The sequence below is a fragment of the Meles meles genome, chromosome 11 (assembly GCF_922984935.1).
Source record: "Meles meles chromosome 11, mMelMel3.1 paternal haplotype, whole genome shotgun sequence".
NCBI classification, from domain to species: domain Eukaryota; kingdom Metazoa; phylum Chordata; class Mammalia; order Carnivora; family Mustelidae; genus Meles; species Meles meles.
In genome coordinates, this window is record NC_060076.1 from 95,989,832 (window position 1) to 96,005,825 (window position 15,994).

General features: G+C 46.0%; 1 protein-coding gene across 5 annotated transcripts in view; it reads left to right on the plus strand.

Moving 5' to 3' along the window:
• Positions 1-15,994, plus strand: part of SPIN1 (spindlin 1) — a 76,774-nt gene that overhangs the window by 35,694 nt on the left and 25,086 nt on the right. For 3 of the 5 annotated variants that reach the window (XM_046021969.1, XM_046021972.1, XM_046021968.1), the window contains exon 2: positions 1,462-1,671. The exons of 1 other annotated variant lie outside the window; for it this stretch is intronic. In XM_046021969.1, coding sequence (XP_045877925.1) covers positions 1,616-1,671 — 56 coding nt within the window. In that variant the 5' untranslated portion in view covers positions 1,462-1,615. Of the gene's footprint in view, positions 1-617; positions 640-1,461; positions 1,672-15,994 lie in introns of those variants that run through there. One more of the 5 variants, XM_046021971.1, reaches the window with a different exon arrangement.

The following is a 15,994-nucleotide window of genomic DNA, read 5'->3' on the forward strand; positions in this document are numbered from 1 at the left end:
AAGGCCACGGACTGTGGCACAGTGGTGAGGCCTCAGAGGGAGGTCATGGTTGCAGCAGAAAGTGTGGGGTGGGGGTGGCCGGGTGAGGGACGGGGGACTTGGAACGAGGATTCGGGAGGTGTGGTAGTCCTTGGTGCTGAGAAGGTGCGGACTGTGAGCCTGGACGTCAGTGGTGGTGTCGGGAGCAGGTGGCTGGAAAGGAGGGTGTTGGAGACCTGAGGGCCAACTTGCAGAGGCCTTGTTGCCAAGAACGGGGAGAATGGTGGTGCTGAGGAGGAGAGCGGCCCCGGGGTCCTCAGGCGGCTGGAGGCCAAGAAGTCAGGCCGTGCTGTGGCTGCATGGCTGTGTGGGCGGCAGGGTGGGGAGCAGTATGTGCGTGGGGGGACCCCGTGGCATTCTGCTTTCCGGAAGGCAGGACCCTGCAAGGAAGGGAGTCCCGTGGATGCGTTGCAGGGGGAGCCGGCGCTGAGCAGGAGCGAGGAGCGCGGCTCCCGTGGCTGTGCGTGGACGTGGGAGATGGGCGGCAGCCACGTGTCAGCCTTGGCGTGGGCTCCTCAGGCCTCGGGCGGTGAGGCCGCAGAGCGCTGGGACCTCACCGGGGAAGAGTCCGGTCCAGAAGATGCGCTCCTGCTGGCTGAGGTGTGCCTGCCCCCTCCTTCCTGAGCCTCTGCTGGGGGGACTCACTGAACGCGTGAATTCTCACATTTGGTCATTTTTAAGTCTGTCTTCCTTGAATAATAAAAAGTTTTGTATACTCAAGAATTTTTATTGGTTAAATGGATTCTTCTCTCCCCAACAGCTTTTTAATCATTCTGTTTTGTTACATTTTTGTCTCGAGAAAATTAATTCAGCACTGCCTTCACTGCTTAACACCTGTGGTTGCATGAAACCCGAGTATATCCAGCCCAGAGCAGTCCTGGGCTTCAGTGAGATTTGCAGCATTTTCATGCTTTATGAGACCATGTCTCCACCTGTGTATTACGGCGTGGAGTGAAACAGGAGTCCAGTTTGGCTGAAAGGACAAACGGCTTCGCTGATCTTTTGCTCTGGTTTCCTGAAGCTTGGGAGTGCACAGGGCCCCTCACTCTTTCTCTAGCTCTGGCTGCTGGCTGCTGACCAGTGCCCAGCCAAGGTTCTGACCTGAACTTGGTTCCCGTGCTGACACTCCTCCTCCCTTGTGGGCTGGGTCCTCGTGTCCTGTCGAGGAGATGGGCTACGGCGGGGTCCATCCTCACAGACGCCCCGGCGTCCGCCCTTGACTGCTGGTGGCAGCCCCTGGGTTGGGTGGAGGCGGCAGACGCGGTGTGGTGTTCTGCGCGGCCTCTAGGAGGCGCTGCTGCCCTTGGCGCCCAGGTCTGAGGAAAAGCACTTCAGAGCTGACACCGTGTTTAAGATCTTCTGTGAGGGTACTTTTGGTCTTGTGATGTTCTAGTAACAAACTCTTGCTTCCCTGTCTTACAGAGTCCTTATGAGTCCTCATGTTTCCGCTGAACTGGTAAAAGAGGCACTTGGATGATGGATTAATAGGAACATTGAGATTCTGTGAAAAGTTTGAAATTGGAGAGTATTCAATTTTCACCCTAGTCCGGCAGCTGTGCTGCTCACTTAAATACAGATGAATGAAGACCCCATTCGGGAAGACCCCTGGCCAGCGGTCCAGAGCGGATGCAGGTAGGCCGTGCGGTCCTGGCGCTCTGTAGTGAGTGTGAAACGTTGCGGAAAGCCAGGAGTACCTTCGCGTAGTTCCCCGTGGTTTGCTGTTCTTAAAGCCCTGTGCTTTCCGCTACTCCGGACACACACGTGGGGAGAACAGCTTCCTTCTTTGAAAGGCAGGGACCATGTTCGTATTTTTTCCGTGGTCTTTCACCTTCTAACAAGTTACAGCTGTCCACTAAATTTAGCAAGTGAATTGTAAACACCTACCTGATGGGATTATAAGAAAGGAAGGATTTATTGATTCTTTTTGACAGAAGTGAAAGTGATTTGACTAGAGCTTGTGAGATTTAGGGTATTTATAGTGATTTTTAAGGAGAAAAGCTTTTTGTAGGTTTATTTGAAGGAACCTTATTGGAATGAAATGGATAGAAATGAAACAAGTATTTAATAGAAATTAATTCTTACTTTTGTGGGACACGGGCAATGCAGCTAGAACAGAAGGTTAGTCTTACAGGCTACACTGTGAAATAAGTTAGTGATATTTTCTTTAGGACTTCAGTTCCTCTCCATTCAGGAATACATTTAAATGTTGAAAAAAGTCTGTCATAACATTTTAAGATTCTTTGATAGATGAACCTGAGAGTTATGCTGGTAAAACTAGGAATTCTACAGAAATGGTTGCTCTTTGATTTAGAACTATTTCTTACATTTATTAAGGTAGTATTTGGAATTCCCAGGAATCCCTGTGGGAGAGCCACAGGGATTAAGATGTTTCAGTAACCCTTATCTCTTTTTTATTTTAGCTCCTCTTTTGTAAAGATAATATCGATCTCACTGTTGAGCATTTGTCATTAAGAGTACTTGGGGTCAGAGATGACACTGATGCGGAGGCCCTCCGCCAGTCAAATTCTGTCACATCCCGGCTGCCTCAGCCGCGTAGGCCGCGTAGACACGAGCACCCCGCACGTCTTCTCGAGCCTTGTTTTCTTATCACATAAACAGGGGTGTGCTGAGGTTATTAGGAATGAATGAGCTTGCATGTTGGGGTTCAGCTAGGTGCCTGGCCCATTATAGCTGTTCTAAAAAAAAGCATTGTTATCAATGATTATACTATTTACAGTAAAATATTTAATTTTTTAATGTTCATTTATTTATTTATTTAAAAAAGATTTTATTTATTTGACAGACAGAGATCACAAGTAGGCAGAGAGGCAGGCAGAGAGAGAGGAGGAAGCAGGCTATCTGCCGAGCAGAGAGCCCAATATGGAGTCCAGTCCCAGGACCCTGGGATCATGACCAGAGCCGAAGGCAGAGGCTTTAACCCACTGAGCCACCCAGGCGCCCCTACAGTAAAATATTTTAAATTTTATTTTGTTAATTGCAAAAATTGCTGTTAAGTTTTCTTTTCTTTTTTTTTAACGAACTTACAGAGAGGGAGAATGAGTGGTGGGGAGGGGCAGAGGGAGAGAGAGGGAGAGAGAGAAGCAGACTCTCTGCTGAGTGCCGAGCAGGGAGCCTGACATGGGGCTCAATCCCAGGATCCTGGGATCATGTCTTGAGCCCAAGGCAGATGCTTCACTGATTGAGCTACCTAGGCTCCCCTGCTGTTAGATTTTTTTTGTTGATCAGTGAAACCTCCCATCCATGTTTGTCATTTGAAATAGTAGTTCATTTTCCAGAGTTCTTTCTTTGCACACCATTCCAAATTCAGCATTCCTTTTTTTTTTCTTTTAAAGATTTTTTTTTATTTATTTGACAGAGAGAAATCACAGGTAGGCAGAGAGGCAGGTAGAGAGAGAGAGGGAAGCAGGCTCCCTGCTGAGCAGAGAGTCCGATGTGGGACTCGATCCCAGGACCCTGAGACTGTGACCTGAGCTGAAGGCAGAGGCTTTAACCCACTGAGCCACCCAGACGCCCCAGCACTCCTGTTTTCATCATTGGTCTTGAGTCCTTGTCACCAGGAAGAATGAGCAGATTACACTGATGTGTCCTGAGGTGTGAGTGCCCGAAGGATCTAAACCAAGAGATGCTGTTGCTCTTAAGGGAGAGACTGTTAATCCCAGCCAGTCCTCTGATCTTCCATTTTCTTCTTCCTTGACATTTTTTTCTCCCTAAGGTTTTATTTATTAATTTGACAGCGAGAGAGAGATCACAGGCAGACAGGTAGGCAGAGAGAGAGGGGGAAGCAGGCAGAGGGGAGGGGAAGCAGGCCTCCTGCCGAGCAGAGAGCTCGATATAGGGCTCGATCCCGTGACCCCGGGATCACGACCTGAGCACGACCTGAGCCGAAGGCAGAGGCTAAACCCTCTAAGCCACCCAGGCGCCCCTTCCTTGATACTCTGTAGAGCTAAAGACAAAGCAGGTACTGTGTAAGTTCTCCTCGGCTCTTGTTCGATGTTTGAACATGAGACTGTGGAGTCGCTTGCTTCCCTCTGTTGTGTGATAATAGATCCTGTTTTGGAAGGGTTGCTGATCCCCAGATCAGTACTGTTGATAAAATCGTCTTAAGTCGTCCTTCTTGTTAACACAGATCAAGGCTCTGCTGCTTTTAAACTCCTCTGTCGGTCGCGCCTGTGCCCACGTAACAAATGAAGAAAATTCACCTGAAAGGGTTCTTTTTCTCCTGTAGCGAGAAGCATGGGTGGGTTGGTGCAGCAGGGCTCGGCTGTGCTTGGAGAGAAAGCCCAGGGACTCTTCTCCTCTTCTCTGGGCCTCTAGGGAGCTGGACTGACATGACAGTGTCCCTAGAGTGAGTGGCCCAGAGAAACAGGCACAACTGCGAGGTTCCCGTGGCAGAGTTCGGAGCCTCGGGAGTCCCACCGGCCAGCTCGGGCTGTGTTGCCGGCCCAGGTTCAAGGGAGGGAGCGTGTACTGTGCTCCACTGGGAGGAGGGTGAGGGATTGGAGGCCCTGCCTTAGAAGTGCCACGTGGTAAACAGATCACTGGGCACTCCCTAGTCCTGGGCTCTGTGTTCGACATAGAGCGTGGGGGATCGGTGAGGACTTGGAGATTGAGTGCTTGCATGCCCTTCATATATCTGGTCCCACATGTTAGGAATTTCTATTTTAAAATAACTTAGGTTTTTCCATCTAATTATGTTGGAATTAAATTGGTCACTAAAACAGTAATTTATATACACCTAATGACGGGCAGCAAGTCCTATTTTGTGGCACAATATTTTTCATGTGTTTTCCCCTAGAGTTAGTCTCCGTTTTTACTGGTTTATGTAGGATTGCAGTTTTCCCCCTTTTATGACATACTTTAATGATACAGATAGGTACAGGGAATAGTAGTGATATATATCCATGTGCCTAACACTCAGATTTAGCAACTATTTTTGCTGTGTTTAATTCAGATATTTTTATTTATTTATTAATTTATTTTTTAAAGATTTTTTTTTTTTTTAATTTATTTGACAGAGATCACAAGTAGACAGAGAGGCAGGCAGGGAGAGAGGGGGAAGCAGGCTCCCTGCTGAGCAGAGAGCCCGATGCGGGGCTCCATCCCAGGACCCTGAGATCATGACCTGAGCTGAAGGCAGCTTTAACCCACTGAGTGGGCTTTAACCCACTGAGCCACCCAGGTGCACCAATTCAGATATTTTTAAAACGTTGATTTTATTTTTATCAAATTAATAAAAATTTATTGTTGAAAATGTCAAGTAGTACCAAAGACTTCGAACGGAAAGCAGGCACTCTGTCCCTTTACCTTCACCATTTGTAAATAATATGAGTAGACGCATTGCTCTTGGACCTGACAGTGCTGAGCCAAGGAAGGCAGTGGATTAACTTTCTTCTTCTTCTTCTTTTTTTTTTTTTTTTTGGCATATTTATTTTTTCCTGGAGTTTAGTGATTTCTTAATTTTTTAAAAAAGATTTTATTTATTTATTTGACAGAGAACACAGGTAGGCAGAGAGGCAGGCAGAAGCAGGCTCCCTGCTGAGCAGAGAGCTCTATCCGGGGCTCCATCCCAGGACCCTGGGATCATGACCTGAGCCGAAGGCAGAGGCTTTAACCCACTGAGCCACCCAGGCGCCCCTCTTAATTTTTTTTCTATTTGCTTACATTTCTTTGCAACTTGAAGTCTCTTCAACAACCCCACAGCGTTATAGAACTGTCAGTGTAATATGCCACGTAGCCAACGCCATATAGCTCATCTGTCCGTGGTTTCTTCCGACTCTTGTAGTGCTTTCAGCCCTGTTCTCTGAGCTGCCTCCTATAGCCCCATGGCCGTGCTGTCCTTGGAACTCCTGTTTCCTCTCTAGCTGGATTCTTCTCGTTTCTGGTTGCCATGCCCTCCCTGTTTTCCATGTGTACTGTCACCTTGGAAAAACCTGTACAGCATCAGGAAGCTTTCAGAGCGGTGAGTGAGTTGATGGTTAAAGTGAAAAGTGGAGGGATGCTTGGGTGGCTCAGTTAAGCGTCTGCCTTCAGCTCAGGTCATGATCCCGGGGTCCTGGAATTGAGTTTTGCATCAGGTTCCTTGCTTAGTGGGGAGTCTGCTTCTCCCTCTGCCACTGCCCCTCTCCCCCCCAGCCTCCGCCCCTGCCACTCATGCTTTCTCTAAATAAATAAAAATCTTTTTTTAAAAGATTTTATTTATTTGACAGAGAGAGAGAGAGATCACAAGTAGGCAGAGAGGCAGACAGAGAGGAGGAAGCAGGCTCCCCGCTGAGCAGAGAGTCCGATGCGGGGCTCGATCCCAGAACCCTAGGATCATGACCTGAGCTGAAAGGCAGAGGCTTTAATCCACTGAGCCACCCAGGTGCCCCAATAAATACAAATCTTTAAAGTGACAAGTGGAATGTGTAGTCAGTCATATTCTCTACTTCTCTGCCTGTTTGAAATTGAGGTCTCTAATACAGTTTTCCTAAAGTGCACCTAAGTGTGCCAGTGGTGCCTGGTGGACCAGTATTGGGGCCTCCAAGTGTCTGTGTTTATGAGTATTTTCTCTAGAGATGGGTTTCCAGATTTCCTACCTGTAGGAGGAGAGTATTAACTCTCAGAATCCCTGATTTCTCCCTTAAAGTTATAGTCCTGTACCTTTATGTCTGTTGAAGCCTCGCCACCAGAGGCTGCTTCTGATCACATGAAAGTGGGCTTAGCAGATTTGCTCAGCAGCAGGGACAGGGAGCTCCTGAAGAGGCAGAGCTGTTCACAGGGGGAGTGAGTGAGCTGGTAGGGCTGGGGGCACTGAGTGTGGCGTGGATGAGATTGGTGAGGAGTCCTAGCCTGAATGAGCTGCTGGAATAGACAGGGTCTTTATCTTTGGAAAATCTGAGCCTACCCAAAATTAACAGCTGGTGGAAGGCATGTCTGGGAGCTGTTGCAGGTTGGGTTCTAGACCACCATGATAACGTGAATATTGCAGTGAAATGAGTCAGGTGAATGTCTCGGTTTCCCAGTGTGTGTTAAGAGTTAATGTTTACATTCTGCTGCGGTCTGTCTACTGTGTGCAGTAGTTTATGTCTGTTTGTTTAAATCCAATTTAGAGAGAGTGTGTGCATGAGTGGGAGGAGGGGCAGTGAGAGAGGGAGATGCTCAAGCAGACTCCCCATTGAGCGTGGAGCCCAGGGCTTGATCCCACCACCGTGAGATCATGACCTGAGCTGAAACCAAGAGTCAGAGGCTCAGCCAACCATCCAGGCGCTCCCCTCCTCTTTTTAAAGTAAGCTCCATGCCCAGTGTGGGGCTTGAACTCACAGGCCTGAGATTGAACTACATGAGACTGGTCCAGTAGCATTACGTCTAAAAACAATGTACATACCTTAATTAAAAAGGGCGCCTGGGTGGCTCAGTGGGTTGAGCCGCTGCCTTCGGCTCAGGTCATGGTCTCGGGGTCCTGGGATCGAGTCCCGCATCGGGCTCTCTGCTCAGCGGGGAGCCTGCTTCCCTCTCTCTCTCTCTGCCTGCCTCTCTATCTACTTGTGATCTCTCTCTGTCAAATAAATAAATGAAATCTTTAAAAAAAAAAAAGTTTATTCTAAAAAAATGCCCACCATCTTCTGAACTTTCAGTGAGTCGCAAGCACTGATCACAGAACACTGTGATAAATACTGTAATAATGAGAAGTTTGCAATATTGTGAGAATTGCCAAAAATGTGACCCAGAGACATGAAGTGAGCAAACACTGTGGGAAAAATGACGCTGATAGAATTTCTCGATGCGGGGTTGTCAAAGACCTTCAGTTTGTAAAAAGTCTGGTATTTGCAAAGCTCGGTAAAGTGAGGCTTAGTAAAAGGAGGCAGGAGTGTTTTGGAACAGGCATCTCTGAGTGAGGTGCTGTTCAAACAGCTTGAGGGAAGGTAGTTTTTCTTAGCCATCTTGGTTTAGTACAGTTTAAATAACTTGTGAGTCATAGAACAGTTTATTTTATAAATTTTGGTTCTTTTTTTTTCACATTTCAATCAACAAATAGATGTAGTACCTAGTAAAGGATCTTGTTCTGTTTTCTGTGGAAAGTCTGTGATCCTCAGATGAGTGATGCCACCCATTTTCAATGACAAACTGACGTCAGGGCGCAGTCCACGGGACAGTGTGCATTGGTGACCTCTCCTCGGCAGGCTGTAGCGTGCCTCCTTCCCCCTCTTTGCAGCTGAATGCTATTCATACTCACGTGTTCGGAGGTCGGTTACTTGGACATTAAGGTTGTGTCTCTTCTTCTGTATTAGACATGATGACTGCAGTGAATACACTTGTCTGTTTGTCCTGCCCATGTCTTGTCATTGGGATGGATCTAGGCGACCTGAATCAGATCTTAAATGCGTATGTAATTCTGGGAGGTATTCATGGGTTTTGTATGGATTTAGCCTCATACCAGCAGGCGGTCTGTTAGTGTGTCCCTCCCCAAGTCTTGCCGCTATAGTATGTCATTAGATGGGCAAGAAAGGAGTCTTCAGTGTAGTTGTGAGGTAATGTCACATCCTCTAAGGCCTCTTTGACCTTCCTTTTTCTGTTCTTTTCTCTCCTGATTTTCTTCTACTTTTAGAAGCTCTGTTAAAGTCAGAGTTACCTTGTCTGTGGTAGGAGTTATTTTTTAAACTTGCAGCTGTGTAGTGCCAGCTTAGGGGAGAGGACTTTCCTTAAGTCCCTGGCCTCTTGTTCACATCCACGTGGGTCTCTGCTCCTGTCGCAGAAGTCATGCTGGACTTCTGTGGTGCTAGCTTATGTCTGTGGTTTCTTGGATCCTGTGTGTTTATGAATCTTTTCTCACTTGTTTTCTGAAGAATATCTTCCAGTAACTTCCAGATATTCGTGGGAAATGTAATTTTTGAGCCCATATGTGGATGTAAATGTCTGTATCCTCAGTTGGTAATTTAGCTGGGTATGGAAGTCTGTGTTGAAAGTCCTTTTTAGGGGCGCCTGGGTAGCTCAGTGGGTTATGCCGCTGCCTTTGGCTCGGGTCATGATCTCGGGGTCCTGGGATCGAGTCCCGCATCGGGCTCTCTGCTCAGCAGGGAGCCTGCCTCCCTCTCTCTCTCTCTCTCTGCCTGCCTCTCTATCTATCTACTTGTGATCTCTCTCTGTCAAATAAATAAAATAAAATCTTTAAAAAAAAAAAAAAAAAGAAAGAAAGTCCTTTTTACCTCCACTTTGCTAGTATTGCTTTCTGGTTGTCTAGCTCAGTGTCGATGAAAGAATAGGTCTAGTCTCTCTCTTTTTTTTAAAGGACTTTAAAAAAGGACTTCATTTTTCTTAAAGATTTTTTTTTTTTTAAATTTATTTGAGACAGATAGCATGCACAAGCAGGGGGAGAGGCAGATTAAGAAGGAGAAGCAGACCCCTGCTGAGTCGGGAACCCCATGTGTAGCTCGATCCCAGGACCCTGAAATCATGACCTGAGCCAAAGGGAGATGCTTAACCGTCTGAGCCACCCAGGCACCCCAGGACTTTATTTTCTTAAAGCCGTTTTAAGTTCACAGCAAAATTGAGCAGCATGTACGGTTCTCATGTACTCCTGGTGCCCTTCCCTCAGCCTTCGATACAAGTAGTAGCCCCCACCAGAAAGTACATTTGTTATAGTAGATGGACCTGCATTGGACACGTCCCACAGTCCATTGTTTATCTTAAGATTCACTCCTGGTGTTGTACATTCTCTGGGTTTGACAAATGTAATCACTCAAATCCACCATTTTAGTATCAGTCAGAGTAGTTTTACTTCCTGAAAGACCACTGTTTTTCAGCTCTTCATTCCTCTCTCCCCCTAACCCCTGATAGCCACTGACCTTTTACTGTATTCATTGTTATGCCTTTCTTGGAATGTCAGAGAGTGGAATTTTATGTAGCCTTCTCAGATTGGCTTCCTCACCTAGCAGTATGCACTTGAGTTCTTACATGCTGTTCCATGACTTGATAGCTTGCTCCTTTCCAGTACTGAGTAATACTCAGTTTGTGGATATACCATTGTTATTTATCCAGTCACCCACTAAAGGATGTCTTGGTTGCTTCCAAGGTTAGGGAATTATAAATAAAGCCGCTATACACATCCATGGGCAGGTTTTTCTGCGGACTGGTTCCAGCTTCTTTGGGTAAATACCAAAGACTGTAATTGCTAGATCATATGGTAAGATTATGGTTTGTAAGAAACCACCAGACTGTCTTCTAACACAGCTGCACCAGTGCGCATTCCCTCCAGCCACCAATGAGAGTTCCTGTTGCTGTATATCCTTTGCTGTGTTTGGTGTTGCCAGTGTTCTCGATTTTGGCTATTCTGTTAGATGTGGAGTGGTATCTCACTGTTTTTAGTTTGCATTCTCCTGATGACATTATGATGTGTAGAGCATCTTTTCATACATGTTTTTTGCCATTTTGTGTTAAGCTCTTTGGCCCATGTTGAATCAGGTGGTTTTCTGGTTGAATTTGAAGAGTTCTTTGTATGTTTTGGATTAACAGTCCTTCATCAGGTATGTTTTCCAGGTATTTTCTTCTTCTGGTTGTCTTCCCTTTTTAAAAAATTCTATCTTATTTTATTTATTTTTGAATTAAAAACCCCAATGAGTAGGGCTGACATTCAGTAGATCACAGCAAGGGAGCTGCTCTGCTATGTACGAAACCCTGACCTAGAAGCAGGTTGTCTGTGAATGGTTTAGTACCAGGTTCCCCACTAATGTTTGTTGCGTGACTGGTGAAGGGATGGCCCCCTTTCCAGCCGCGCCTGTTTCCCTGGGGACAACAGGCCCTCTGCACCAGATCCTGGTCCCTAAATGCAGTGGGCTCCTGGTGGGGACAGTGGGGTCTGGCTATCTGAGGCCAGCCAAGGCTCCTCAGTGCTTCCCTGTTGTTCCGATGGGTAGGATTCTGACTTAGAGGCGTTCAGTCGTAATCCCACAGATGGTAGTTTCACTCCATTGGCTCCTCAGCCAAGCACATGCAGCCAGATTATCATTTTCTTGATAGTGTCTTTCACAGAGCAGAAGTTTTTAAATTTAATGAAATCCAGCTTATCAGTTCACTTCTTTCATAGATTGTGCCATTGTATTATCTTAAAAAGTCATCAACATAACCAAGGTCATTTGGTTTTTTTCCCTATGTTAACTTCTAGAGAAGTTTCATACTTTTGCACTCTGCACTTAGGTCTATGATCCATCCAGTTAATTTTTGTGAAGGATGTAAGGTCTCTGTCTAAATTTATTTTTTTTGCAGGTGAATGCGTAGTCATTCCAGCACCATTTATTAAAAAGACTTTATCTTTTCTCCAATTTATTGCCTTTGCTCCTTTGTCAAAGATCAGCTGACCATATGTGGGTCTTTTCTAGGGTTCTCCATTTGATCTGTTTGTTCATTCTTTGGCCAGTACCATCCTGTCTTGATTAGTGTAGTTTTATACTGTCTTAAAGTCTGATAGTGTCAGTTCTCCAACTTCGTTCTCCTCCTTCAATACTGTGTTGACTGTTGTGGATCTTTTGCTTCTCCCTATAAACTTTAGAACTGGTTTGTTGATATCCACAAAAGAATTCACTAGGATTTGGATTGGGGTTGCACTGAATCTGTAGATCCAGTTGGGGAGAACTGACCCCCCCCTCTTTTTTTTAAGATTTTATGTATTTATTTGAGAAAGAATGAGTGAGGGTGAAAGAGAGAAAACGAGGGGAGGAGGGGCAGAGGCAGAGGGAGAGGGAGAAGCAGGCTGTTGCCTGAGCAGGGAGCTCCATGTAGGGTTTGATTCTGGGGCTCTGAGATCATGACCTGAGCTGAAAGCAGATGCTTAACTGACTGAGCCACTCAGCAACATCTGGGAAGAATTGACATCTTGACAGTACTGAGTCTGTTTGTGAATGTGGAATATCTCTCCATTTAGATAGTTGTTCTTTGATTTCTTTCATCAGTTTTCCTCATACCTGTTTTATATATGGGGTCTGTAGTGATGTCTCTTCTTTGATTTCTCACGTTACCGATTTGTGTCTTTTTTCTTGTTAGTTATCCTGGTTAGAGATTTATCAATTTTGATCTTTTCAGAGAATGAGCTTTTGATTTCATTGATTTTTGTCTATTGATTTTCTTTTTAAAATATTAAAGATTTCTGTTAGAATTTTTATAACATCTTTTTTTTTTTTTTTTTTAAAGAATTTATTTGCTTATTTGATGGAGAGAACTCAAGCAGGGAGAGCAACAGACAGAGGGAGCGGGAGTGGGAGAAGCAGATTTCCCGCTGAGCAGGGAGCCCAATGTGGGGCTCAGTCCCAGGACCCTGAGATCATGACCTGAGCCAGAGGCAGACACTTCACTGATTGAGCCCCAGGTGCCCCTATCTTTATAACATCTTTTGCTTACTTTGCATTTAATATAGTTTCCTCTTTTAATTTCCTGTGATAGAAGCTTAGATTTTTTATTTTAGATCTTTCCTCTTTTCCAATGCATGCATTCAGTGGTATAAATTTCTTTCTACATGGTGCTTTCCCTGCATCCCACAAATTTTGTAGATTGTATTTCTATTTTTATTTACTTCAAAACATTTTTTGATTTGTCTTGCAATTTCTTCTTTGAACTATGTATTTAGAAGTGTGTTGTTTAATCTCTGAGTATTTGGGGATTTTCCAGCTATTTTTCTGTTATTGATGTTAGTTTGATTTTATTGTGGTTTGAGAGCTGTTGCAGGATTTCTGTTCTTCTAAATGTATTAAGGTGTATTTTATGGTCTAGAATGTTGTTGGATAAAGTGGTCTGTTGATGTCAGTTACATCCATTTGATTAGTGGTGGTTTTGGGTTTGACTGTGTCCTCACTGATTTTCTGTCTGCTGGGTGTGTCCATTTCCGATAGAGGGTTATTGACGTATCCAACTGTGATAATGGATCTATCAGTTTTTCTTGGTAGTTCTAACAGTTTTGCCTTCCTTAGTTTGATGTTTTGTTGTGAGACACACACACACGTTAAGGATTGTTATGGCTAAGGATTTTATCTTTATCATAATGTATATATTTTTTCCTGGGTGACTTCCCTTGCTCTGGAATCTCTCTGAGATTAATACAGGTACTCTCATTTCTTTTGATCTGTGTTAGCATTGTGTATCTTTCTCCTTCTGTCTACTTTTAATCTAAATAGATCTTTAAGCTGGATTTCTTGTGGACAATGTACAATATGGTCTTGTTTTTTGTGCCACTGTGACAGTCTTGATATTTTAATTGGTGTATTTAGACCGTTGATATTAAGGTGATTATTGGATTAATACCTGCTGTATTTATTACTGTTTTCTATTCATTGCCCTTATTCTTATACTTTTTTAAGAGACTGCCCTAGAGTTGGCAGGATGCCTTCATAACTAATCCGGTTCACTTACAAGTAAGCTATAATCATCTAATATGTTGTTGCTAGTATTCTGAACAAATGTTACCAGTTCTGTTAAGAATAATAAAAATAGAAGTTTTTGTTTTATCTTCACTGATTCCATCTCTAATGATCTTTCTGTAGATTTGAGTTTCTCAGCTGTATTTTTCTTGTCTCTGAAGAATTTCTTTTCCCATTTCTTACAGTGCAGGTTTCCTGGCAGCAAATTCTCTTACCTTTGCTTGTTTGAGCAGGTCTTCTCCTTCACTCTTGAAGGGTAACAGAATACAGAATTCTAGGTTTTTCATTTTTTCCCCAACACTTTAGGTGTCTCAGTCTTCTCTCTGCATGTGTGATTTCTGAGGAGACGTTGGATATAATTCCTGCCCTGTTCCTCTGTACACAAGGTGTTTTTCCTCTGGCTCTTTCAGGAATTTTTCTTTGTCCTTATATGTGGTTTTGGGGGCATTTATCCTGTTTGGCATTCTCTTAACTTCTGGATCTCTGGTTTAGTGTTTGACCTTAGTTTGGGGAAATCATTAGTCATTATTGCTTCTAATACTTCTTCTGTTCCTTTGTCTCCTTCCTGGCATTCCCATTGTACATATTACGTCTTTGTAGTTGTCCCATGGTCCTTGGATATTTTGATTTGTTTTTTCCTGTTTTTGTCTCTTTTCTCTTTGCTTTTCGGGTTTGGAGGTTTCTGTTGGCATGTCCTGAAGCTCAGCGAGTCTTCTCAGCGGCCTCTGGTGATTGCTGCATTAATGTCGGCCGGTTTCTTACTGTCTCTCTGTTCTTGCCCCGTGCTTTCTTGCTTTTCCCTCTTCCACTTTTCCCTGCCTTTTGTGGTTTTTAATCAGGCACTTGCCATGATTCTGCTTTCTCCATCATGAGTCCCCCAGACACATTCTTCAGTTCCGTTACGGTGTTTGAGCTCTGCCATGTCTTTCGGTTTTTCTCTCTGCTTACATCACTCATCTTTCTCACACGTTGAATACTTCTTTTTTTTGGGTAGAGCCCCTAGCTTATTACTGATAGTCACTCAAAACTCTTGGTCTCATGGTCCCACCATCTCTGTCTTACCGGAGTCTGGGCCGGATGCTCGCTGCCTCTTCACACCACGTCGTTTGCTTTCCAGCGTGCGGTGCCACGTGTGGCTGAGACGCGGGCGCGTCGCGGCGGCCTGTAGTGTGTGCTCTGGCGCGTCTGTGCCGCGGGCCACCTCCTCCTGCAGGGCGACCGGACGGCGGCTGTGCTTCGAATTCCTTCCGTCCGGCCCGAGGTGGAGCTCTTGAGGGCAGGCCTTGCTGGGAACTGAGCGCTTCGCTGGATTTCTAAACGGGGACTTTCCCCTCCCCCTGCTGGAGGCAGGAGGGGGTTTTTCTCTTATCCTGGAGAACCCCGCAGCGCTCCTGGACGTGAGACGTGCCAATGCGTTTGTGCCCTGCGCCCCCTTGGCACGGTTGGTGGCCGGAGGCTTCGTCCCAGCCTTCCCATCCGGAGGCCCCGGCCGTTGGGCAGTTGCTGCTCGGCCCTTCGTGCTGAGCTGGTGCGGTCCGCACCTGCGGGTGGCCCCTGGCTCGGGACGGCGGTTTGCTGGGACTTGGCGGCTCTGACCAGCCAAAGGAGACTGGTTGACTCTTCGCCAGTTCAGCTTCTGTTTGTTGGGGTGCAGCACAGAAATAGCTCGTTCTCCCTTTCGTGGCGTTCAGTTTTCAGGAGCTCTTTGCCTTCCGTCTCGGTAGCCTCTTGTTCCTGTGTGGTGACCGTGATAACCCTCAGTCTCCATGAGGACACCTGCTCTTCCCTTCATCCGTGTGGCTCGGGGATCATTTCATAAACGGTTGCTCGTCCGACAGCACGCCTGCGGTGGAGGCGTTTCCTGAGTGATCGCTAGCAGACGGTTTCTGCCAGGGTCCCCTCCGGCTAGGGACGAGAGCTCTGTGAGGACCCATGGGGATTTGCGGGCCAGGGCTTTGCTTGGCATGCGGGGACGGGGCAGCCCAGATGCTGAGTCCGTTGTCCTGACCCGGTGTCCTCGCATGGGAGGGGAGGGCGCACTGACGCCTGGGGCAGGCCCAGCAGACCCTGAGCGAGTCCTTCCTGTCTGTGTGCATGTGCACGTCTCTCCTCATCCTTCCACCCCAAGCCTTGTCATGTTCCACAGCGCTCCGGGGGACTCTGCCCTCCTTCCAGGCTGTGTCCTCCTGTCATCTCTGAGCTGTCTGCGTGGGGAAGGAGGACGGCCCTGCACGGTTAGCTGGGAACAGTGATATATCATCCTGCAAAGACCAGTCGGCCATCTCTACCCCTGTTCACTTAACTTGACAGTTGTGAATGGGATACTGGGAAGGAAATGTGCGTTTAAATCACACACTTTCATGTAAGGCCAAGGAGAGAGAACTTTGTGGATAACCTGCCTGCCTTCAGCCTGGGGAACCACCATGCTGAGCCTATGGTCAGGGAGTCTTTGTTTTCTGTTTATTTTTGCTGCTCAGCGTGAATTTGGATCACTGTAGTAAGTACCGTGTTTGCTGCATTCCACGGATTGTGTTTCCATTTTTTTTCAAGATCAA